At 37.1% G+C, this 24,603-nt stretch overlaps 1 protein-coding gene across 1 annotated transcript in view; it reads right to left on the bottom strand.

Moving 5' to 3' along the window:
• LOC107571976 (transmembrane protein 132E-like) overlaps nucleotides 1-24,603 on the bottom strand; it is a 56,206-nt gene that overhangs the window by 15,281 nt on the left and 16,322 nt on the right. Inside the window, exons 4-6 of the mRNA XM_016258376.1 lie at nucleotides 12,609-12,752; nucleotides 5,802-6,007; nucleotides 232-508 (exon numbers count right to left, since the gene is read on the bottom strand). Coding sequence (XP_016113862.1) covers nucleotides 232-508; nucleotides 5,802-6,007; nucleotides 12,609-12,752 — 627 coding nt within the window. The remainder of the gene's footprint in view (nucleotides 1-231; nucleotides 509-5,801; nucleotides 6,008-12,608; nucleotides 12,753-24,603) is intronic.

Raw genomic sequence — 24,603 nt, 5'->3', positions numbered from 1 at the left:
CTAAGACACTTTGCATTACGTTTTGACAGGTATAAAACCATGAGTAAGGATCAGTGTCCAGTAATACTGGATGAAGAGAATGTAATATAGCAAAATGTAATTGTAGGTTATATAGATGCATTGTTATATGGTATTGAGAGCTCACCAAAACACATTTTTCATCCATACACCTATCCCCCCATTAATCCATCAATCTTGTATTTATACGATCTGTTCTTATTTGTATTCTACCTTCAGAGTGGATGATCCAAGCTCGTTGGCCATGAGTACCGTCCTGTCCACCAGCTCAGCCACCCTGGCATCCACCACCTTCAGAGAGTCTTGCACCAGTTCTGTCACATCCACTTGCCAGTCAGGACCCAGCATAGTGATCATCTGGTTTGTGCCTTCACTAGAGGTTGTGTGGAACTGTGTTAGAACCTTAACCTGGGCTCTCTGGTACTGCAGTGTACATCCTCTGCTCACTTTACGGTCATCTTCATCATCATCATCGCTGTCTCTGGCCATTCTGAGGAGATGGGTGAGAGGTCATTATGAGTTACTATAGATAAGAAATTCACACTAGAATTTATGTTCAGTTAACTTCCATTCATAAGAATGACCATGTGGAAGAACAGGCACACCAGCATGTGCTAAGAATTTTTGTCTTTCACTGTTTATTATTCAAGCTTAGTGAACTTTAAATGGTAACTTATATAGTGAAATTTGCCTTTTAGGAAAAACACAGAAATAATCCTATGTGAAACCACTTTTTTTTGTGTGTAAACATGTATAATAGAGAATTCAAAGTTCAGTTTAGAAGGCGACGTGCACATGTGTAAAAAAAAATACTGTTCTGTAGAACACTTTAACATAAGTTTGTAAATGATTAGATTGCTGAAAAGAAAAGTTGTTTCAGAGGTGGAGCAAGTTATTACATTTTAATGAAAGATTATAAGGAAACCATTTTTTCCCCTTTGGAATAAGGTGGAGAAAGCAATATAAAGGATGAGATGATCAAACATCATCAGTCTTGAACCTGGCCAAAATATTATGGCATAAAGCAAAGCAAAAAAAAAAAAAAATCTAAATAAAACACAAAGCACATTTAAAAAAGCTATAAATGTTTTTGTTTGTTTTTTAAATTAGGTGTTGGTGTACATTTTCTATAGATCTATAGCGAGTTATTCATCCAATGGTCTCCAAACGATGCACAAGACAGATAAGATGATGCTATAAAGTGTACTTTACCGGCTTCCAAGACTGAAAATGTGTTTAGCACAGATTTTTTTTGCCATGTTTGTCTCATTACCTAATTCATTTGCAGTGTTAAAACAATAGACAATGCATGCTGAACAACGTTCCATTTTTAGTGAATTCCCCCCACAAAGTTTGTTACTTTGGTACAAAGTTAGTGCATCATCTGGAGACCTGTTTCAAGGAGGTTTTGGATCAGTGACTCTTGCATGCCTCACACATACCATCACATTCAATCTATCTCATCTGCTACCTTAGCAGCATGACACCATGTGAAGTAAGCGAGAGTAAGCAGGGTAAGGGCTGGGTGGATCTTCAAAGCTGAATGCCACTTCACCCATTCTACACACACAACTAATTAATCAGATAACTGGAGTTGTAGAGACAGCTGTCTGCCTCTGACTGACAAAGCATGTCCTGCCCATCGATTAGCCTAAATTGAGCTGAATGTAAAACATTGCGTTATCATGTAAGGAGACACACTGCTACTTCTCAGCAACGACGAAAGATTGACAGGCACACAAATGCAGAAGGAGAAGCCTCATGAAAGTAGAAAGCAATTGTTGATCAGCACTTTGCTCTCTTCTGAGTTAAACACAGGCTCCTGTTGCCATGGAGGTGAAAAGCAAGAGGCTCTTGCATCAGTTGAAGAGTGTTGAACCTGGCAGGTAGAAGCACTCTGTGTTCTTGAGGACAGTTGCACTCTCTTGTCTCCTCATACAGGTTAATATGAGTTTCAGAGCAGAAGAACACACCTCAAAAGTGGAGCTTTGCTTGAACTCATTAAAATGTCGGGAGAACTGGAGATTTCATACACGGGTACCCGCTCATCCAATAAAAATCAGTGTCCAGTTTTGCAGACACATCATTTCACCAGTTTAGTGAGCTATATCGATCAATCTGTGTAGAAGGCCAATGCGAGAAACCTGCCCACTGACATGTCTCAACATTGGGCAATGTAGTGGAATGAAATGGACAGAGCAGAGGAGGAAAGAACTAAAGGAAGGGAAGAGGGAAAGGAAATAAGAATAAGGGATTGTTCAAACAGGCAGCGGATTCTGTGGTGTATTCGAATCTGTTTAGTTGTTTGATCATAATCAAACGTATGAAAATAAGTTTCAGTGTGAATGGTTAAATCATATTTCAAAATAAAATGTAAGTAACGTCAAGACACAAAACAGAGCTGAACTGCTGTGTCTGAATTCGCTCCTGTCTGCTTACATGCTTACATGTGAAATTCACTATGAATAAGTGAACAAATGAGTGGTTTTATACACAGAATATGCATGAATGTGTAAACAGTACAGAAATGCCTTTGATGCTTGTGTTGCCTCACGTAGTTTCCTTTCTTTTCTCCTTTCCCCATAGATCCATCAGTAAGGCTTCAATGGCCTTTATCCACACAAACAAGAAATGTGTTTCTTTAACTCATAATATACTGGATATTTCTTAGCATTCTCATTAAAGTCGGCATGAAATTAAAACTGACCTAGCTTATTTTATAAATAATACCTTTCAAAAGTTGGAGTTTTTTTCTTTTGTTGTTGTTGTAGAGAAATCAATACTTTTATTCAGCAATTAATTGCGAGACAGTAAATATTTATAATCAAGATTTTTTGAAAATCTAAAAACGCAGAAAGTTTTGTGTGAGGGGTAGGTTTAGGTGTAGGGTTAGGGTAGGGGGATAGAAGATACAGTTTGTACAGGATAAAAAACATTATGCCTATGGATAATTCCCGTAAACCACATACAGGTGCATCTCAATAAATTAGAATGTCGTGGAAAAGTTCATTTATTTCAGTAATTCAACTCAAATTGTGAAACTCGTGTATTAAATAAATTCAGTGCACACAGACTGAAGTAGTTTAAGTCTTTGGTTCTTTTAATTGTGATGATTTTGGCTCACATTTAACAAAAACCCACCAATTCACTATCTCAACAAATTAGAATACTTCATAAGACCAATAAAAATAACTTTTTTAGTGAATTGTTGGCCTTCTGGAAAGTATGTTCATTTACTGTACATGTACTCAATACTTGGTAGGGGCTCCTTTTGCATGAATTACTGCATCAGTGCGGCGTGGCATGGAGACAATCAGCCTGTGGCACTGCTCAGGTGTAATGGAAGCCTAGGTTGCTTTTATAGCGGCAGGCTGATTGCCTCCATGCCACGTCGCATTGATGCAGTAATTCATGCAAAATGAGCCCCTACCAAGTATTGAGTACATGTACAGTAAATGAACATACTTTCCAGAAGGCCAACAATTCACTAAAAATGTTTTTTTTTATTGGTGTTATGAAGTATTCTAATTTGTTGAGATAGTGAATTGGTGGGTTTTTGTTAAATGTGAGCCAAAATCATCACAATTAAAAGAACCAAAGACTTAAACTACTTCAGTCTGTGTGCACTGAATTTATTTAATACACGAGTTTCACAATTTGAGTTGAATTACTGAAATAAATGAACTTTTCCACGACATTCTAATTTATTGAGATGCACCTGTATACCAACATGTGTGTGTGTTTTACACAATTTCCGTTTCATGTTCATTTTATTAGGGTCTCTTAAAAACAAATGATTTTGTTGGTGAAAAAACAGACTAGTCTGCTATTAGTGTCATCCACACAAATGTATAAGCTTGCAGAGATTACACACTTTATTTTCTGAACATTTTTCTTTTAAAGTTTTTCAATTTAAAAAGGAACTGAAAGAAATCAGGAGATTAATCAGGATTAGCTGGTACCTGTTAAGTCTTATGAACCATTGTTCAGCACTGTGATATCAGGATGACTATGAACAGAGACCAAATGTTCAGTTTTGCCATCTTCTCTTTCCCTCCATAGTGACAGCTATTGTCTTATGTCTTTTGGTGTCATGCTGACTCTTAAGTCATTACTACAGTAACCAGATCTGATTTCTTCACTTGCAAAATGCCAGTGCAGACACTGAGATAAGGATTGGACCTGGAAAACAAATCAGATTTTGAGCTGATCACACAGAGATTGTATGTGTGAACAAAGCCTTGGAGATCTCGGGTCCTGAGAGGAAGCTAAATCTAAGGCACTCAAATTGAGGTCAAATGCAAATGTAACAACATGCTTGTATTGTGTGTGTGTTGTCCATATAAAACAGGGAAAAACGCTGAAATATCACAGCACTGAGAGACTTTGCATACATCTATACTTAATCTAGCGAGCTAAATGCATCCTAGCAGCTACCCACATGTGCACACAAACTGTATAGTTGACGAGAATAAATTATTTTATAAATAAATTATTTTTATTTGTTCTGATATTTTTAAATGTTCCAATTTTGCTAAGGAACCAATATGCCAAAGATAAATCTCTACTGCTGAATTTCTAATGGTTGACTTTTTTCTTCCGTTGCATGGTACATGCGTCACACCGCCAGCCCTACATGAAAGCTAGATGTAGATTGACGATTTGCTCCCAAATTGGATTAGCATAACCGAATCAGATCATATTTCCATTTTAATGGCCCATTTGAATGAATTTAATTACAGATTTACATCAAAAAAGAAAGACCTCTGTAAGGGAGCAATAATGATACTAGTGAGTTACCAGAATATTTTCCATCATGATTAATTCTGGAGAGGTTCCTCATGAAAAATGCCTGTGCTGATATTCTGCCGTGCACGGTGTAACAACACCACTGTTTCAATTTGTCAAAATCACAGTAAATGGGCTGTATGAAGAATGACATTTGGGTCTCATCAGCTCTATAATAAATTATTATTTTTTTAAAAATAATTCCTTACATTTATATAGTGCTTTTCTGGGCACTCAAAGCACTTTACATAGCAGGGGGAATCTCCTCAACCACCACCAGTGTGCAGCATCCACCTGGATGATGTGACGGCAGCCATATTGCGCCAGAATGCCCACCACACACTAGCTTATTGGTGGAGAGGAGACAGAGTGATGAAGCCAATCAGCAGATATGGGGATGGTTAGGAGGCCAATGGGCGAATTTGGCCAGGATGCCGGGGGTTACACCCTGTGTACTTTTCAAAAGACATCCTGGGATTTTTAATGACCACAGAGAGTCAGGACCTCGGTTTAACGTCTCCTCCGAAAGACGGTGCTTTTTGTCAGCATAGAGTCACCGTCACTACACTGGGGCGTTAGGACCCACACAGACAACAGGGTGAGCACCCCCTGCTGGCCTCACTAACACCTCTTCCAGCAGCAACCTAGTTTTCCCAGGAGGTCTCCCATCCAGGTACTGACCAGGCTCAACCCTGCTTAGCTTCAGTGGGCAACAAGTCTTGGGCTGCAGGGTGATATGGCTGCTGATGATAGCCGTATTGTAACTAACACAGTCCTTAGTGACCCAGCTTTAAAGCTTTTAACAGCTCCACTAATTAAACTATAACACCGTTTTATCACCCTCATAACACCCACAAGTATTAGGAGGATCGAAATAAACAAGCAACAAAATAAAAGAAAACATGCATTAGAAGTGCTACCAGGGAAATCAATATGCATAAAAAGCAGTCCGAGTGCAAGTATTTTCATACGCTTAGATCACTGATGTGTCTTACCTGCGGTCGGGTAATATGGGCACCCTCCAGCCCTTGATGAAGCTCAGTCTGTTGTCTGATAGCTCCACTTTAAGGGGCAGTTTGGGCACCCAGACTGTGAGCTCAAGAGGAGCACTCAGGTGCTCATAGCTGAAAATCACCCGAGCGTTCATGGAGCCACGCATCTCTTTTCCATTCACAAACACATAGTCACAGTTCATGGACACCTGTTGAGGAGAGCAAAGAGAGATTTGATTGCTTTCACTGCATTCTCTGGAGAGGCTGCACAATACAAAAGAGCTCTTCACGGGCAACTGCAAGTGGATGTCAGTTTCAAGTGGGGTTGTAAATTAAAACTTTTATTTGAGTAAATCAAAATTAATCACATATCAATATTTGCCAAGAAAAGCCAACCAAATTGATGTTGGCTCCAAAGCAGACTACTACCTAATAGTCTATGGAGCATTGCATCACCAAAATGTGGACTCGGATGGGGACTGAAAGGGCTTAGGACATTTTTTTTTCAGCATCTCACACCATGAGCAACACACATTTAAGATGCTATGTTATAAATGTGTTTCGAGACTACATTCATTGCGCTACGTTCAGCTGTTTTTTAACCAAGAACGCATCCATGAACGGCTCCACAATCATTTTATAAGTGTGGTTTGCAATGCCAAGCAGCCTGTAGCACTGCATGGGTAAAGGGTTAAATGCAATATTTTTCTTTTTACCACATGCTTCATATTATTTTGATATAATAATTGTATTAAATTAACACATTAAATTGACATGCGTATTTTATTATTATTTTTCTTTCAAACCAATTAACACTAGAAAGGGTTAAAGTGTCATTCTGATTTTCTCTCAAAAGCATCAAGTAAAACATGAAAATCATGCATTTAAAAGTATTTTTAAGAGATCTTTTTACTTGCAACATGTTTCCTAAAATAACAACCCATAGGAACTGGAACTGACAGCTTTTTTCCTGAGGCATTGGGGTTTTTTTCTCCCAAAGAAGCAGTTGTTATTCACTGCATTCTGTCTTCTTTTTCTGAGCACACAGACACACTAATGAACACAACACATATTTTTAAATCTTCAAGTTCTGGAAATTTCATTACAGCACTCGATACAGCACTTGTTTTCTCTACTACTCCTTCCGGTCTGCCAACACATTTCGTATGTGCACTCAGCAGTCTATAATAATAAATTATTTACTGTAATAGATAGCCGAAGCTTTGCTTTGGGGTACCATCTATGATTTATCTAGGGGTCTAAGGCAGCTGACACTGTAATCAGAGAACGTAATCTCCCTCAAATGGAGGTCGGGAGCTGCAGTCTATCCAAGACTAGAGATTCATCATAGTGGAGGATATCTGTAATAAAATATGTAGGCTTGCTAGACAGCTCCCCCTCTTATCCATACCATCAATATGGAGAATTGATCAGAGGAGATGGCTCTCTCTCCCCAGTAGCCTTTTGGAGAATCTGTGGGAAAACTCTGCTTGCCCACTTCATTTATTTTTTAAGGTACTGCTATTCAGTGAGAAGAAGAAAAAACATGAATCATGCTATACAGAAAAAAACCTGACATATGGTGAAAGTGCAGAGAGGATAACAGCAGCGAGGGGGAGGTACAGAGAGCACTATTCATGTTCAAATGAAACATCTCCTTGCTTGTCCTAAATCTAGATGTACAGAATCCGGTAACCTCATTTTATTTATAGTACAGAAGATTTCATAGTATTTTTTCTTCATTTTATATATTTTTATACTAAAATGCTTTCTCCTATTCCATCTTAATATGTACAGTAGTACACAGATCAGTACTGCATAATAGGTCAGCCGTGTAACTCTCCAATCGATCTACACTACTACCTATCTACACAACTCAACCTAGTCCAGCTCAGTATTGCATGCCATGAGATTTTTTTAGCCTTCCACCTCCCCAGCACCGCCTGGCTAGATCTGCCATGAGGTTCTCCCTACTTTACCTTCAGCAGCAACAGCGTAGCAGATCTAGTCCACCAAGATCAATCCTACCTACACTCTATTCTTATCAATACAATTGCTGTTAAATCAATATTGAGACTTGTAGTTATTATTGAACTATAAGTAAATCACTATGTAGGCATCAATATATTGCTCTGTTTGAATCCCAATCAGCCAGAAAGCGCAACATTGGCTCAGACAAGTTCAGTAAGTTCAGGCGGTGTGTTGGTTTGACAACTGGCAGACAGGGGGAGTGTTTGGGAAACCTGTTGGAAACCGTCATTATGCCAAATGCAATTTAATGCTAGAGAAAATTACACCTTTACATTTCGGTCTGCTCATCACAGAAAACTATTGTATGGCTTCAAAAGATCTAAATAACACAAAACGGTCATTTTATGTTCCACGTAAGAGAGAATAAAAATGAACGATATGAGTGTGAGATACTAGCAATACTAGTAACCCCAAATAAAATAGTCACTATTGTTACTATCAATAGGTGCAGGTGGCACACAACAAAAGCAGCAGTAGTCTACAGTGTTGAGCATGTCCTGTCTGGTTTCCAGTGCACTCTACAGTCTCATAAATGTGTTCCTGTTGTGCCACTTCAGTTGATGTGAGCTCAGTCTTGACCCAGATGCTCCTGGGGCTTCTAATAAACTTGGATGGATAATTTTAAGTCAAAAGCAGTTAAGGACTGTGGGCGTCACTAGCCAGCAGGGGCCAGCTGAAAGTACTTTTTACGTGCCAGCCGGCAGTCAGAGTTCCACGGAGTCACTAATCTGCCCTGGCACCTTGCGTGGTTCCAGAGGAGTGGCAGGGGCGAGGTCAGGATAGTGCCGCCCATTGAGACGCCTCCAGCTCAACACACCCGCCAGCTCCACCATCCAGACTGCCGTCACACAGTTAAGCAGATGCACTTTCATCTGTGTTGATGGTATCATGCAAAGGTTGACTATACATGGTTAAAGACGAACATACTGCCTACAGCTTGAAGCAGAAGCTGATGATTTAATGTAAAATGACAGCTAGCTTCTAACAAACAGAATGTTTTCACACTTAAAATATTGGTATAAAATGGAGACTTCCAGTTCTGAACGCTTATTGGCAAATACAGCGTTCCAGCTCTACTAAATTTAGGCAACAATGTACAAGAGGCCAAGCTATATTGTAGTCACAGTGAAAGGGTGCTTAATTAAATCAAATTAGGAATGCACAATATATTGGTACAATATCAGTCATGAGTCAGTATTACAGATTTATTGGTACTGACTGATATATATATATATATTTTTTTTTTTTAAATATTGATTTCTTGTATTTTTCATTTATACAGTATTTATTTTTTTCTGTCAAAGCTTACCTAAAGTTAATCTTAGAAAAATAGTAATAATTTTATAACACTGTTAAATATTTAGCAAAAATAAATCTTTAGCAAACATTGCGATATCTAAATTCATTTTTAGCATTTAAAATGATTGACTTACTTTTTTGGTATTAATTTATGTAGACAAAATCATATACATTTTTTAATATCAAATTAAAATTTGTATAATATTGTATACAATTTGTATAATGCTATCATTTGTATAATAAATTATTTAAAAAAATGATTTAATAAAATAATTTCTTTAAAAAAATATTTAATTAATTATCGGCTTATCTGTATTGACCAGAATTTCACAACCGGTGCTTCCCAAAGTAAAATGTTATTTTGTAAAAATTCTGCTTCATATATTTCATATGACAGTGATATGGTAAATGTGATTTGTATAAAAAAAGTTGTTACTATGTGTAATTCATAGCACTCCTGGAATTTTGTATTGACCAATCAGTATCCAGGACCAGAACTATCCATTTCATAATATTTATGCTATAATTAACTTTGATAGTAGAAATTATTTTAACATTTTAATTAAAAAATACTCACATCATCTTTAAAGGCAGAAGATAATAAAATGACATTTGCTATTATTATACATTATACATAATATTCAGACATTGACTGCATTGTACCGGTATCAAGGTATGAGACTCATCTAATTATGGCTTCAGCGTTCTCTACATGGCTATTCATGTCTAAATTTGTTAGCTGTATTAGAAATGTGTGCAGTGAGGATTCTAGCTAAACACTGAAATGGAATGGGAACGTGTGTTCTCAGATGGCCAGTGTGACTATCAGAGCCTTGAGAGTAGAGATCAGCTGGGACAGACTGTTTATAGCTTCCTGCTCCCAAACACAAAGTCCCACAGGGTCTCATCATTCAAAACTCTCATATAATACACAGAACAATGTAGATGTTCATTACTTGACTGCATTGTACCGGTATCAAGGTATGAGACTCATCTAATTATGGCTTCAGCGTTCTCTACATGGCTATTCATGTCTAAATTTGTTAGCTGTATTAGAAATGTGTGCAGTGAGGATTCTAGCTAAACACTGAAATGGAATGGGAACGTGTGTTCTCAGATGGCCAGTGTGACTATCAGAGCCTTGAGAGTAGAGATCAGCTGGGACAGACTGTTTATAGCTTCCTGCTCCCAAACAAGTCCCACAGGGTCTCATCATTCAAAACTCTCATATAATACACAGAACAATGTAGATGTTCATTACACACACACAAATAAATAACTATACCATTCAAATGTATGCAAAAATATAAGATAAGAAAATATAATCAAAAGATACACCGCTGGTCATATAAGAGTGTTTTATGACCAGCCTGTATACATAACCTGTGGCAAACATGATATTAAAAGTAATTTCCATGCGTGCAGCATATAATGTCATTCTCACAGCCATGCATGTACCCATCTGTTCTGGCATCCATATCCAGAAGTAAAAGCTTCGGCTCTAGGCGAATAAGCCCTGTTACAATAGATACTCGTGACTACCTTTTGAATAAGATAAGCAAAAATATGTTACTGGGCTCTGTAACACTTGCCTTCTGTATGATGCTTTTTTTCGCCACTGCACAGAGCGTTTTATTGAACTGTCAGGACTCATGTTGTCTCAGCTTGAAGGGCTCATCTTGAATTAGTCTCCAAAGTTCAATGGCCCGGGCAGCCAAGCAAACCCACTCAATAACACTAGAGCTAATGCTCTGCCCAGGCACTGCGGCACACACGGCTATTCTAAATCTTAAAACAGATAAATAACAAATGCCCTCACAGCCCATCTCGGATGACTTATGGATCTCAATTTTGCCGGACAGATGACACGCCGAGTCATATTATTATTTCGCTACATTTTGGATACGGTTTATAGTCGAATTGGTTTTCTACTTTTAGATTCTGTCGTGCCATGGAACAGATGGCGAAGATTGTTGAAATGACTGTTTCCTTCAGCAAAGGACACTGCAATATTTTCGGGCCTGTATTTATAAGCGCTCAGGTGGAACCAACTGCCCCTTGTGTAAATACAGAGAAATAAATTCATTCATTGACAAAAATACATAAGCTTAGCCATTGAATTGAGATGGAATTAGTCGAAGACACCGAATAAAATTTTAAAGCAGCAGTTTTGACTTAGTTGGTCTGATGGTCCTTCATTGTCTAACACAATTTTCAAAGATGTAAGATATTTCCACTAGTAGTCTTTTTTTTATTAGTAGTATTTTATTTTTCAAAGTAATACTAATAAACATATATTTTAAGAATTTGTAGACATTCAAAAAAATTATAATTTATTTATTTTTTATGTATTTTTAATCATTTTCATTAAGTTAGATTATAATTAATATTAACAGCGTTGGGAGTAACAGTACAGGTAAAGCAAGTTACATAATCACTTTTTTCAAGTAACTAGTAAAGTAACGCATTACTTTTAAATGTGCAAGAAAATATCTGGGTTACTTTTTCAAATAAGTAATGCAAGTTGCTTTGCTTTCCCATTTACTCACTGGCACCTCTCCTGTCCCCATGTTGAGAGAAATTGGGAGAGAGGTGCAGAGGGACTTCCTTCAGGCTGAGGCTTATTCATTTTGTTTTTGGTGTGAAAGGGCCTTTACAGTTGCCAAAAATATGGCTTTTGGGTTTTTTGCTATTAAAAACAAATAAGCAAGCCCAGCTCAGGTGACAAAAAGTAACGCAAAAGTAACGTAATGCATTTCTTTTCTTAAAAAGTAATGTAAATAGTTAAATTTTTATGGAATAGTGCAATATTGTAATGCATTTCTTTTGAAAATAACTTTCCTCAACACTGATTATTAATAATAATATATTCAAATCAGTTTAAGTTGTCCTACAGCCCCCTTGGAAGTTCCCACAGGAACAGTTCACACAAAATATCTAGTTTTTGAGTTAACAGCTTACTGGAGGTAATGAATATTACTTAATAATTACTTAAATCTGGATTAAGAGGCCTTATGGTGCTTCATTTTTGGACTTTAAATGACATAATAATTGTCACAGTATGGAAAACAGCTGCATGAAAAAATCATTTTATACATCTATAAAAATAAATACAAGTTCAAAATGACTTTAGGGTAAAGATGTATCATTTTAGTTTATAAAAAGAGCTTTGGTGCACTGCTTTCTAGGAGACTCTTCATTTAAGAGGCATTAAACACAAGTCAAGTGTGTGGCCTCTGCTGCTATTCAGTGGGAAACGCTGCTCTGCAGAGCACTGAACCCTTCTGATGTACTGTCTGAGACTGAAAAGGCATCGATCCCTCGAGGGGATCACAAAAGCAGTGTCCACAGCATATATAAACTCCACTTAAATGAGGTTTTGATGGTCATTTTATGGTCTCTTAAGTTGACCGCGATTGATTATGAGAATAGTAGAGGAAGTCCTAGATCACTAAACCTCTCAACGTGGGCGTGACGTACCTTGACAATGTCCTCATTGAATGACTTGCACTGCACAAAGGATGACACATCAGTGACTGCTCCGTTCAGCTCTATGGAAACCACCTTGACAGGGATGGCCACAGTTCGGCCAGTAAGAACTGCCGTGTTGATAATCTCAGTGTCCTGGATATGGAAGAAAGAAAGAGGGAGAATGAGACAGAGCATGAGTCAGGAGGTTAGAAGTTCACCGTTCCAAAGACCTGAATGTTCAGGAAAGCCCTGGAGTCAGTGCTAAACTGCTTAATAAAGTGTAAAAACAGTATCTATATTAAAGTCAAAAGCCATGAGCTTTCCTCTCTCTCAAAAAATGTCAGAGCAATATAAATTCTGGTTGACTGGTTTTAGAACTCATTCAGACACCTGAAATTAGAAGTGTTCACAACGCAGGAATGCGTCCCTTCAGATTTTCCAATGCAAATTCTTCAAAATGTGTATTTTTGAGAATTACATTTTTTGACTTTTTAATAATAGTACAATATTGTAGAATAAATGACTGAAATGCAGTCACTCTCTGTAAACAAAATAGTCTGAAAAGGTTTGCATGACATAAATGTCCATCACATAAAAACTTTCAAACAAAAAATACCCACAAATCTCCTTAAATTGCCACATACAGATGCCAATGCTTGGTACATGAATCATAACAATGGCTACAACTAACAATCATTATTTGAGAAAAGGAACAAATTCATTCTGACATCACAAGACAACTCAAGTTACTACTTGTGACACCATCATCAACAATAACAATGTAGATAAAACGGGCAAACAGTCAAACAATGCAACCATATTCATTATTTATGCCTCAGTGCATGCTGGGAAGAGAGCAAATAGGGTTGATCCACAAAACCAGTGCAGGCTGATTTGAACTCAAATGTTGTGCTTATTTGGAGTTAAAAAAAATAATAAAAGAGCATATCAATAATGCATTGATATGTTTTTTTTTTCCTTTTCGGGAAAGTCCGCTAAAAATCAATGTTTTTTTTTTTTTACATATATATTGTTTTCTTAATCTAACATGACTTTAGCATTTCATTTGATTTAAACTGACATTGTAAGTTGGTTAAGAATTAATGAGCTGAATTACTAAATTTAATTAAAATAAATGGCAAGAGCATTTTTAGTGTTTTCATAAGAGGAAAGCACTATTATGATACTGGAAAATTACAATAGCTGTAAAGCATTTAAATATCTTATCTGGAATAAATGCTTAACAGAACATAGATCTTAATCAGAAAGTAAAAGAAGAATACATGCTGTAAAATATATGAAGCTTGAAGAATAGGACGTACCTGTTCAAAATAGTCATTTGTGACAAACTTAAATGGGATTGAGATTCTCATTCACTTTGAATAAATCCTATTGGGCTATAGCAGTTATAGTACTTCACGGTAATGGACTAACTTTTAAAATACTCTGTCCTGAGCTTGCCAATTTAAAAGTTTCCCTGTTAGATGACACATGCAAATAAATCTATGCTTTCAATTACACCTCAAAAGCTGAAGCCAATTAAAGAGCACATTGGCTTCACAATTGCTTTCCAAGAAAAATCAATTCATTATTTTGGATAGAATTGCTGCAGGGATGTTGCACACCTAACTGTAAATTATTTCCCTTGTGGCCGACAGGAATAAAGCAAAGATTATGTAGCTCTCTCTCTCCCTCATGTTTCAATCAAAACAGCATATTTGAGGAGAAACTTTCCACCGAGCCCCATTGCTTTTAAACAGGCATTTAAAACAGTATAAATAAAAGCATGCATGTATGAATGAGACAGCCAAATTCTTATTTGAACTGGTTTTCAATCAACATCACTTGAATGTTTTTATGTCTAAAGTGCCCTTTTAGGTTGTCAGGGTTGAAAATAATGTATTCCACATAAAATGGCTTGACTCTTCATTTGGAAAAACTTATTTTCTTATCTTTTTGCTTTGCCAGACTAAATTGCTTTAAAGTCCAAACCAGGTGCATCATTTTTGTCCACAGTGAATGAAGAAGAAAGATGACCAGGGTTCCTGATGCTGCAGGGAGGCATGAGGACTGCAGATGTGGCCTGAGCAATAAACTGCAATGTCTGTAATGTAAGACGCCTAAGACAGAGCTACAGGAAGACAGGAAGGACAGCTGATTGTCTTTGAAGTGGCAAACCACATGTTACCATGTGTTCCGTTCCTCCAAACACGTTCAAGAACTTGCAAGTGCTTTGGTGGAAGCATCTCATAGCAATAAATGGCAAATCTGGTACAGTCGATGACGATGAGATGCACTGTACTTAAAGCAGCTGGGGGATACACATACTCACTGTGACTTTGGATATTGACTTGTTCAGGGACTCATTATTCAATTTCTGTCTGCCAAATATCTGTTAATACCACTAATAATACAAAAATTCAGAAAGATGACCAGGGTTCCTGATGCTGCAGGGAGGCATGAGGACTGCAGATGTGGCCTGAGCAATAAACTGCAATGTCTGTAATGTAAGACGCCTAAGACAGAGCTACAGGAAGACAGGAAGGACAGCTGATTGTCTTTGAAGTGGCAAACCACATGTTACCATGTGTTCCGTTCCTCCAAACACGTTCAAGAACTTGATGGCCATAGATGGGGTATGCGGTCACATAGCTGGCTAACAATGCTTTTGGGAAATGCAGGGTGTTTTGCTGCCTATGGTCGGAGACACTGGGATGGGATCCAGCATCCCCACTTGTCCTTCATATAAAATGGATGGATGTAAGAACTACATGGAGAGGTGGGGTGACCCAGTGTGACGCAAAATAAATAATAGTGCCAAAATATCTTATTGAGGTTGTCCTTGTTACCACTGGTTTGGACAAAAACCTAGATTTGCATGCAAAGGTTCACACTGACAGTGATTTGCAGCAACAAAGCAGCTGAAGTCATTTATTTTCAATGAGAGTTGGGATCAAGTGAGTATATATAGTCAGTGTTAGGCAGTAACAGATTACATCTGGATTATGCAATCAGACTCCAAATTTTTTTGATTATATATACAGTATATATATATATATATATATATATATATACTGAATATCTCAGAACATCTGGATCTCTGATGTGTTGTGATTCATCATATTCACGTAGCAGCAGTGGTGATGAGAGAACACGCTTGAGAAACAGTTGAGGAGAAATCAATCTACATATAAAATATTGATCACAAATTATTAAATATAATAGGGATGTGCATCTCCATAACTGAGGCCAATGCGATACACATCTCGATGCATAGCCAAAGCCACAATACATTAAATATACATATAAAGCAGATACCGATGCGATGAGATACGATTCTTCCCCTATTACAATGCAACGCGATCCGATTCGATTCAACACAATGCGATTCAATGCAATGCAATGGAAAAAAATATGATGCTATGCAATTCATTATGGTACAGATAGTTTGCTCAGACAGACAATCATGTTAATCTATATTCTATGTAACTCTCAGAACATCTGGATCTCTGATGTGTTGTGATTCATCATATTCACGTAGCAGCAGTGGTGATGAGAGAACACGCTTGAGAAACAGTTGAGGAGAAATCAATCTACATATAAAATATTGATCACAAATTATTAATCACTTTCTAAATAATAAAAGTATAGCGCATCTAACAATAATTATATATAAATAAATAATTTTTTATCAATGCAAATGCGTTAGAAATTATGCATCGCTATACAAATGCCAATTTGTATCCAATGCACACTTTTTTAAATCGATGCATCGTATCATTAACTTTTATGCTGATGCACTGATGCGAATCGGTGAATCTTCCCATATATATATATTAAGGAAATGATTTTTAATAGTTTTATTTTTCGTTAACAATAACAACTACAGTTGAATGGCACTATAGGATTGAACACTTTTCACATTATTGCATTACACATTGTGCTGCAGTCTTTTTATTTCATTGAAAAGCACATACATTTTGTCACAATCAGCTACTGTGAGGAGCGAGGAACGCGGAGCGAGGAAACGCAGGAGAATTCACAGTAAACACAGTCTTTAATCCTTCCAACACGGGGTACACAGGGCAGACAGGAACACACGTAGCACAAGACGTTCACATTCAATACCGGACAAGGGAGAATAGCACAGGCTAGAACTTAAAAAGGGCAGCTAACGAGGGGCAGACAGGTGAGGAGGATGAACTAATAATGAGACACACCTGGAAACAATGAACACACAATGGGTACAGGAACCGGAAAAACCAAATATGGACATGTCACACACGAGGGAAAACCCACACAGACAGTCCATATTCGTGACACTTTTCCTCTTTATTCTCATTTTTTTTAGCATGAGAGAGGTCGTAAATGTTGGACTTGCAAATAACATCTGAATCAGGTTCTCTTTAATATCTCCCCACTGAGCAAATGAGTTATTAGCTCAGAATTACTCTGATAGCCTTAGCTGAAACTGCATAATCATAATTTTAATTCAAAGTGCATTACTGGCCAGCCTGCCTTGTTTAAATGGAAGTCCTGAGTACTTGCACTAAGAAATAAAATTCATTACAGGCCTCTGCAAAGACTTTTCATCCTGCACCCGACCGACTCAATTCTTTGCCTGACACATATTCGTGACACTTTTCCTCTTTATTCTCATTTTTTTTTAGCATGAGAGAGGTCGTAAATGTTGGACTTGCAAATAACATCTGAATCAGGTTCTCTTTAATATCTCCCCACTGAGCAAATGAGTTATTAGCTCAGAATTACTCTGATAGCCTTAGTTGAAACTGCATAATCATAATTTTAATTCAAAGTGCATTACTGGCCAGCCTGCCTTGTTTAAATGGAAGTCCTGAGTACTTGCACTAAGAAATAAAATTCATTACAGGCCTCTGCAAAGACTTTTCATCCTGCACCCGACCGATTCAATTCTTTGCCTGACATCACATTTTTAATGCAAGGTAAACTTTAAAGGTCAACAGCATCCACCCATTGAAATTATTTAAAGCAGCACTATGTAACTTTTTCTGTGTTCAAAATTTGCAAAATGTATATAATGAGCGAGTACATCATGAATTCATCTTCCAAACCGCATTTCTGTCTTATTCCGAATCACTACGGTAGACTTATAATAAGTACTTATATTTGGACTATTGTAGTCTGGTCGGGTCGTCACCGCTGCGGAGTAACACATACCTGCGTGAATCGCCATAGACATAAACTCAGAGGAGTAGCTCCGGTTGGAATGTTCTTCCGCGGGATGTGTGCAGTTCTGTTTATTAACCGCTAGAGCGCCAAAAGTTACATAGTGCTGCTTTAATCCATATGTTTCATGTTCGGAAAAAAGCCTATTGTGCTGGTGTTGCCTACCACTGTTATTTCCTCCCCTCTAAGCAAAAACCTAAACAGATGGTCATGGACACACAGGGACTCTCAGCAAAGGAAGCTGATTCAAATACAGGTTTATTTTCGGCAAATAATAACTAAGCACAGAAAAGACTACAGTAATAACATGAAGATTTACCTCTGAGCTTATTGAGTCTCTCATCCCTTGCAAAAAATATTCTGCAGTGGTACTATGATGACGTACCATGGACTATGATTCATAAAATGCCGTAGTATTACCATAATACATATGACCCCAAACCATGGTATTCTTTTAATTCTTTTTTCACCAACCAATCCATTTTTACAAAAACAAACTAAATTTGCATTTACATGGTTCCCAGGGTAATAATGTGGTAATAACATGTTTTTAATTATGCTTTTTAGTATCATAGTAATATAACAAACTGCTCCAACATAAGAGACGGGTTATCGCTGCCCTTCATTCTGAATCATTTTAAAGTGACAGCAGTGTGCAAGCATGTGGTTGGGAATGCAAATAGGAGTATCATTTTTATGGTGGGCAGTATTTACAGTGACAGACAGTGCAAGCTGAACAGTCTCACGTGATGGGTGAAACCGCCAGCTCAGATGGATATAGACAGCTTCAGCTCTAAATAACAGCACGGGAGCTTTTGCAAGCCATTAAACACTTCACACACAGTTGGAGCAGGGTAAACCTGAGCCTGTTATCACATACGTATAAGATATCAAAGATACAGGCTATTTGATATAAGACACTGCTGAGGTGATAGACTGCCCTTACCATGAGATTTTTCTAAGCAATTTACAGTTGTGTGCACTGTACTATGAATAACCAGCTTGGTATATAGCAGCAAATGCTTTATGGATTCAAACAAGGATGTATGTTGCTGTGGTCAAGTGGCTTGCTATGAAATATGGGCATTTTACAGTCAACATGAAATGGCATTCAGAAGCCATTTGAATTCTGTAAAGTGACATAAAACAAGATATTTTACCTGATATTTCTGTCTGAAACATGTTTTTTTAAAACTCCACATGTAAGGTAAGACTAAATTATTTCAGTCAGAAATCAAACAGATTGTAGAGTGCCTGTTTAAAGTGAGTTTAACCCTGAAAAATCCTGTCATAAGGGTCAGTTTTTTTTTTATTTCTGCATCATCTGAAAGCAGAATAAATAAACTTTCCATTGATGTATGGTTGGACAATACTTGGCTGAGATACAACTGTTTGAAAATCTGTAATCTGAGGGAGCAAAAAAATCTAAATGTTGAGAAAATCGTCTTTAAAGTTGTCCAAATGAAGTACTTAGCATTGCATATTACTAATTAAAAATTAAGTTTTGATATATTTACGGTAGGAAATTTACAAAATATCTTCATGGAACATGATCTTTAATTAATATCCTAATGATTTTTGGCATAAAAGAAAAATCGACAATTTTGACCCATACAATGTATCGTTGGCTATTGCTACAAATATACCCATGCGACTTATGACTGGCTTTGTGGTCCAGGGTCACATTTATTCAACGCTACTACAAAATAAAAGGAAAAATAATAAAAAAAATTTATTGCAATGAAAAATGCATTTCTGCTGTGAACAAATAAATTATCATGAAAGCCTGATGTATAAAGAGATATGTGATAAAAAGAGATATAAAAAACCTAATATGTTTATATATTGTATATACACATATTAGCGTTATATACAATCTGGTTAAAAAAATAAATAGATCTTTTTGACTAGAATTTGTCAAAGTAAAAAAAGTGTCAATGTTACTTTAAAAAGGTCAAGTTAACTTTAAAGTCTTAATCTATCCCTCAGGTTTAGAGCCTGAGGAAAAAACATAAGGTCAACATGACCTCATGTCCAGAATCTTCCATTTTTCATATAGCAGGACTATTCCCTTGTCCGAAAGTGTGTGTATGTGTGTGCTCATGACACTAGCCCCGACTGGAAGGCTGTGTCATATTTTATTTATGATGTACTACTGAAGCAGGAGCATAAGTGAAGCCCATGTAGGCAACATATCCTCTGTCCCCCGCGTGCTTATCGAGGACCGCCTTCACATGCCAAAACTTAGCTATTTCAAGAGAACACACTGTGCTGATCCTGTATGCGTGTTAAAGGCCTCTCTCCCTGGCCAGGTTTGAAAGAGCAGTTTATGTTAATAGAGGTTGAGAGACTGGCTTTGTGAGGTAAGAGGCCTAATTGTGGCCAGACTGAGCCTGTTGGGAAAAATGGCCGAGGTTATACATAAGTCATAGTGTTTCATCCAGTATGTAGAGGCCAAAATTCTGAGACCACCTCTGAGAATGCTTCTACTTAGGAAAAAAAATAGACGTTTTAAATTGAAGTGCAAAATTTGCGTAGAATATGTCTTTCATTTGTAACAATCAGTATGTTCCATAAAAAAGTAATGTATTTAAAATACATTTATTTCATACTAAGTATAGTTCAAATCTATTAACATGTTTCCTGAAATATCGCTTGAGACTTACTGATATAAAAATTATTATTCAACTTTATTTGAAGTACTACTTGTGCACAACGCACATTTCTTAATATTAAGCATAAAATGTGTTTCAATGTCACTGTTAATAAGGATTGCATGATCTTTGAATAATATCGGTCTCTAAATGCAAGATATTTAAAGTGTACCTGAAGTACACTTGCAATAGTTTCATTTTAGTACAATCAAATATAGCTACTTTTGAGCTTATATATCTTTATTATCATAACAGTCCGAGTAATTCTGATTCCCGAACAGTAAACTTTGAAGTGTCAGCTTTGTGAACATATGTTGATTATGTATCTAGTAAGAAAGACTCATGAGCAGCAACCTTTTTATTTTGGGTATGTCATTTGTCTCCATGCTGAAAATGGGGGGTGACAGCTAAGGGGTTAAGTATATCTTTAGGTGGACTTCAGCATTACTTCCGCACAATTAAAGTGCATTAAGTACAAAATTAGTTGTTCCAATTTAGCAGACTTTAAGTATACTAAATTGTACAATTGCAGGATCTTTTTTTAAGCACATAAATACGTCAATGTATTTGTAGTATACTTAGCATGAAATAAATGTATCTCAAACACATTGGAGTACTTTTTCACTAGGGTTTACATGAACTAATTTTCATTAGTCCAAATGAATCCAATCCGATTTTAGATTCTGAAAGTTCTGTACAAATGAACCATAAAAATTGCAAAATGATTCCCATATTTATTTACATGTGCGTTACATGCATTCTGAACAAAACTTTAGTGCATACTCAGTGTCCAGTCACTGCGGTCAGAACTAGAGAAAACTAAAGCAAGCATTGATGATGACATCTACAAAGAAAGCTGACATATATGCAAATATTTAGTAAATATTCAGACAACTGACCAGTTTGTAATAATAAACACACATATGTTCATAAGATGTAAAACATATGTAAACATACCCATCACAGCACTGCGCATGTGGACAGTATATATTTGTTTGAGAAAATAGTCGGATTTAAGTGTTCACATGCATATTTTTTCCTATTGATCAGATTATTTCAGGTCTACCCTTTCAAATCAGATGGAAATGTAATTCGGATTGACAGAGATGTCTACCTGAAGGTTTTACAGTCCGATCAAGCCATCCAGATTGATTGGTGAAAGATGTAAAATGTAAACAGATCAAATATACTTAGGTACCAAACTGATACAAAAAAGTAATCTTAAAAGTCTTTTAGTCTTTTTAATAATATTTGTATTACATCTCAGATTTTCAGTGTGGTCTTTGGATCCCACGGTGTATATACACCCGCTTTCTCAAACTCTGCTTTGTAAAAAGGGATTTATATGTGTGATTCAGTAATTCAACGAAATGCATGTGTGTCACCTATTGTGTACGTATATGCATGATGTTGTATCTGTATATGAGCGTCTGCTCTGTATGGGATACTCATTAGATGCTCTGAATGTGGATGTGTCTGTGGGTGTATGAAGCGGGATTTGTGTGCCTAAATCAGTGCAGGATTCATTTCATGCACTTGGCATGCAACATATAGGTTCTGCCATTGTTGTGTCTATAAACACCTCTTATATGAGCCTTACTGATTGCTTCCTACTTGCAAATCCCCCAATGAAGGCAAGCAGACCTCTTGTGTATTTAGAAAATTTATAAAGAAGGTCTTTTCATGCATAAAGCCCACATAAACACATGGCATATCATGTATATCACATATTTTCCAGCTATTGAACACTCACATCTGTGTGTCTAACACTTAAGCTCCGACCCAAAACCTTGTGAGGCGCCTCGCTGTCTGCTGACTGATATAGACCCTTGTAATGACTGATTTGGAATGGTCTACATATTCACAAATGTACAAAAAAAACAAAAAACGTTACAATTGATTTTAATAAACTGCGAATGACACAATCTTTTAATAAAACAAGAAGCTAATTTTATTAACTATAAAAAAGATTTTTCTCACTATCTTTGATTTATTTTTTTATGCAGTTTGTCGCAGGACATTCTGGGATTTCCTTCTCTGTAAATAATAAATGTGGTGCCACCTTAGAATTTAGGCGAAATAAGGTATCTTAGGAAGCAGAAATATTGGAGCCCACCAACTATGCTTTAAAATGCTGCCTACGGAAGCAGCTGATTAGGTTTTGGAACTGAGCTTATATCTGCTCTTAAATTCTTTGTGTGTGTGCATGAAGGGAGGTAGTGAAAAATTGAGGCCTTGGCTCATGCTCTGCCGCAGTTTTCAGTATTTCCCTCATGACTGTCTTGTTTTGTATTCACTTCTTGTTATTTGAACCGTTATATTCTGCCTGCGCAGGGCTTTTGAAACACAGCGATAGGTTTCAGGGAGGGATGGAGGATACTGCCAGGTCAAAGAATCCTCTCTACATGAAGCAGTGTCTTTTCTGCTGCACCTGGTCCCCGTGTACTGAATCATGCTTGAGTTTAAATATATACACATATTACAGGGGAGGGCAAATGGCCCCAAACAATCAAAGATGAATTTTGATAGGTGAACAATGGAGTTTCGTGCTTATGGAGTGAGTGAAAAAACCCTAAAGTGAAAAGTGTGAATTAATCTTTTTTTCCTGACTTATAAGATCATGTGAAAAGCCTTGTGAAAAAGATGTACACTTCAGCATACTTTTATAAAAAGCATATATTACATAAGTAAAATACATCAAAAGAATATACTTAAGTACAAACTAAATGTAATTTATTCGGTCACTTATCTGTATGTTAATTGAAATTAAATGAAAATAGTTTAATTGCACTTTATTAAATGGTAAATTAAATGGTAAATTATAATAGAATTTAATTTCTATTTAAACGTGTATGTCATGTACTTACAGTCATGGCCAAAAGTTTTGGCAGTGACATAAATTTTGTGTTTTGCAAAGTTTGCTGCTTCACTATTTGTAGATTATTTTTCCACATGTTTCTATTGTATACTGAAAAACAATGATAAGCATATAATACGTTTTAAAGGATTTTATTGGCAAAAAAAATATATAATGAGTCAATATTTGCAGTGTTCGCTCTGGTGTTCGCTCTGGCATGCTGGATATTAGCTTCTGGGCCAAATTCAGACTGATGCGATCCATTCTTGCCTTATTAGTTCTCAGAGTTGATCACAATTTGTGGGCTTCTGCTTGTCCACTCGCCTTTCAAGGACTGACCACAGGTTCTCTATGGGATTGAGATCCGGGGAGTCGCCTGGCCACGGATTCAAAATTTCAATGTAATGATCTTCGAGCCACTTCTTTATCACCCTGCCAAACTGCACATGGATCATTGGAAGAAGTCGCTCTTGCAGGACGTTTTGATACCATTCTTTATTCATGCCAGTTTTTTTGGGTAGAATTATTAAAGAGCCCACTCCCTTGGTTGAAAAGCAACCCCACACATGGATGGTCTCAGGATGCTTCATTGTTGGCACAACACAGGACTCATGGTAGCGTTCACATTTTCTTCTCCGAACAATCGATTTTCCAGATGTCCCAAACAGTCAGATGGGAGTTTCATCAGAGAAAATAACTGCACCAGTCTTCTGCTGTCCAATCCTTGTACTTCCTGCAGAATTTCAGTCTGTCCTTGACGTTTTTCTTGGAGAGAAATGGCTTCTTTGCTACTCTTCTTGACACCAGGCCGTTGTCTAAAAGTCTTGGCCTCACTGTGTGTGCAGATGCTCTCACACCAACCTGCTGCCATTCCTGAGCAAGCTCTGCACTGCTGGTGACACGATTCTGCCTCCTCAGGAGGAGACAGTCCTGGCGCTTGCTGGACACTCTGGGACGTCCTGAAGACTTCTTCACTGCAGTCGAACCTCTCTCCTTGAAGTTCTTGAATGATCCGGTAAATGGTTCTTTCAGTTGCAATATTCTTTGTAGCAATTTCCTTGCATTTGAGGCCATTTTGATGCAAAGCGATGATGGCTGCACGTGTTTCTTTGGAGGTAACCATTGCTAACAAGAACACAATGATTGGAAGCACTTCTTCCCTCCTTTTATAGCAATCAGTCTGCCCTTACAATCTAATTAGTATGATAGTGATTTTTCCTGACTAGTACTCATTCACATTTTCATTTTCATTGCTGATATGATTAGTCAATTAATGTTAGCTGGT

The sequence above is a fragment of the Sinocyclocheilus grahami genome, unplaced genomic scaffold (genome assembly GCF_001515645.1).
Source record: "Sinocyclocheilus grahami isolate Dianchi unplaced genomic scaffold, SAMN03320097.WGS_v1.1 scaffold1676.1, whole genome shotgun sequence".
Lineage (NCBI taxonomy): Eukaryota > Metazoa > Chordata > Actinopteri > Cypriniformes > Cyprinidae > Sinocyclocheilus > Sinocyclocheilus grahami.
Note: the sequence above shows the minus strand (reverse complement) of the source record. Positions and strands in the feature narration are given on the sequence as shown.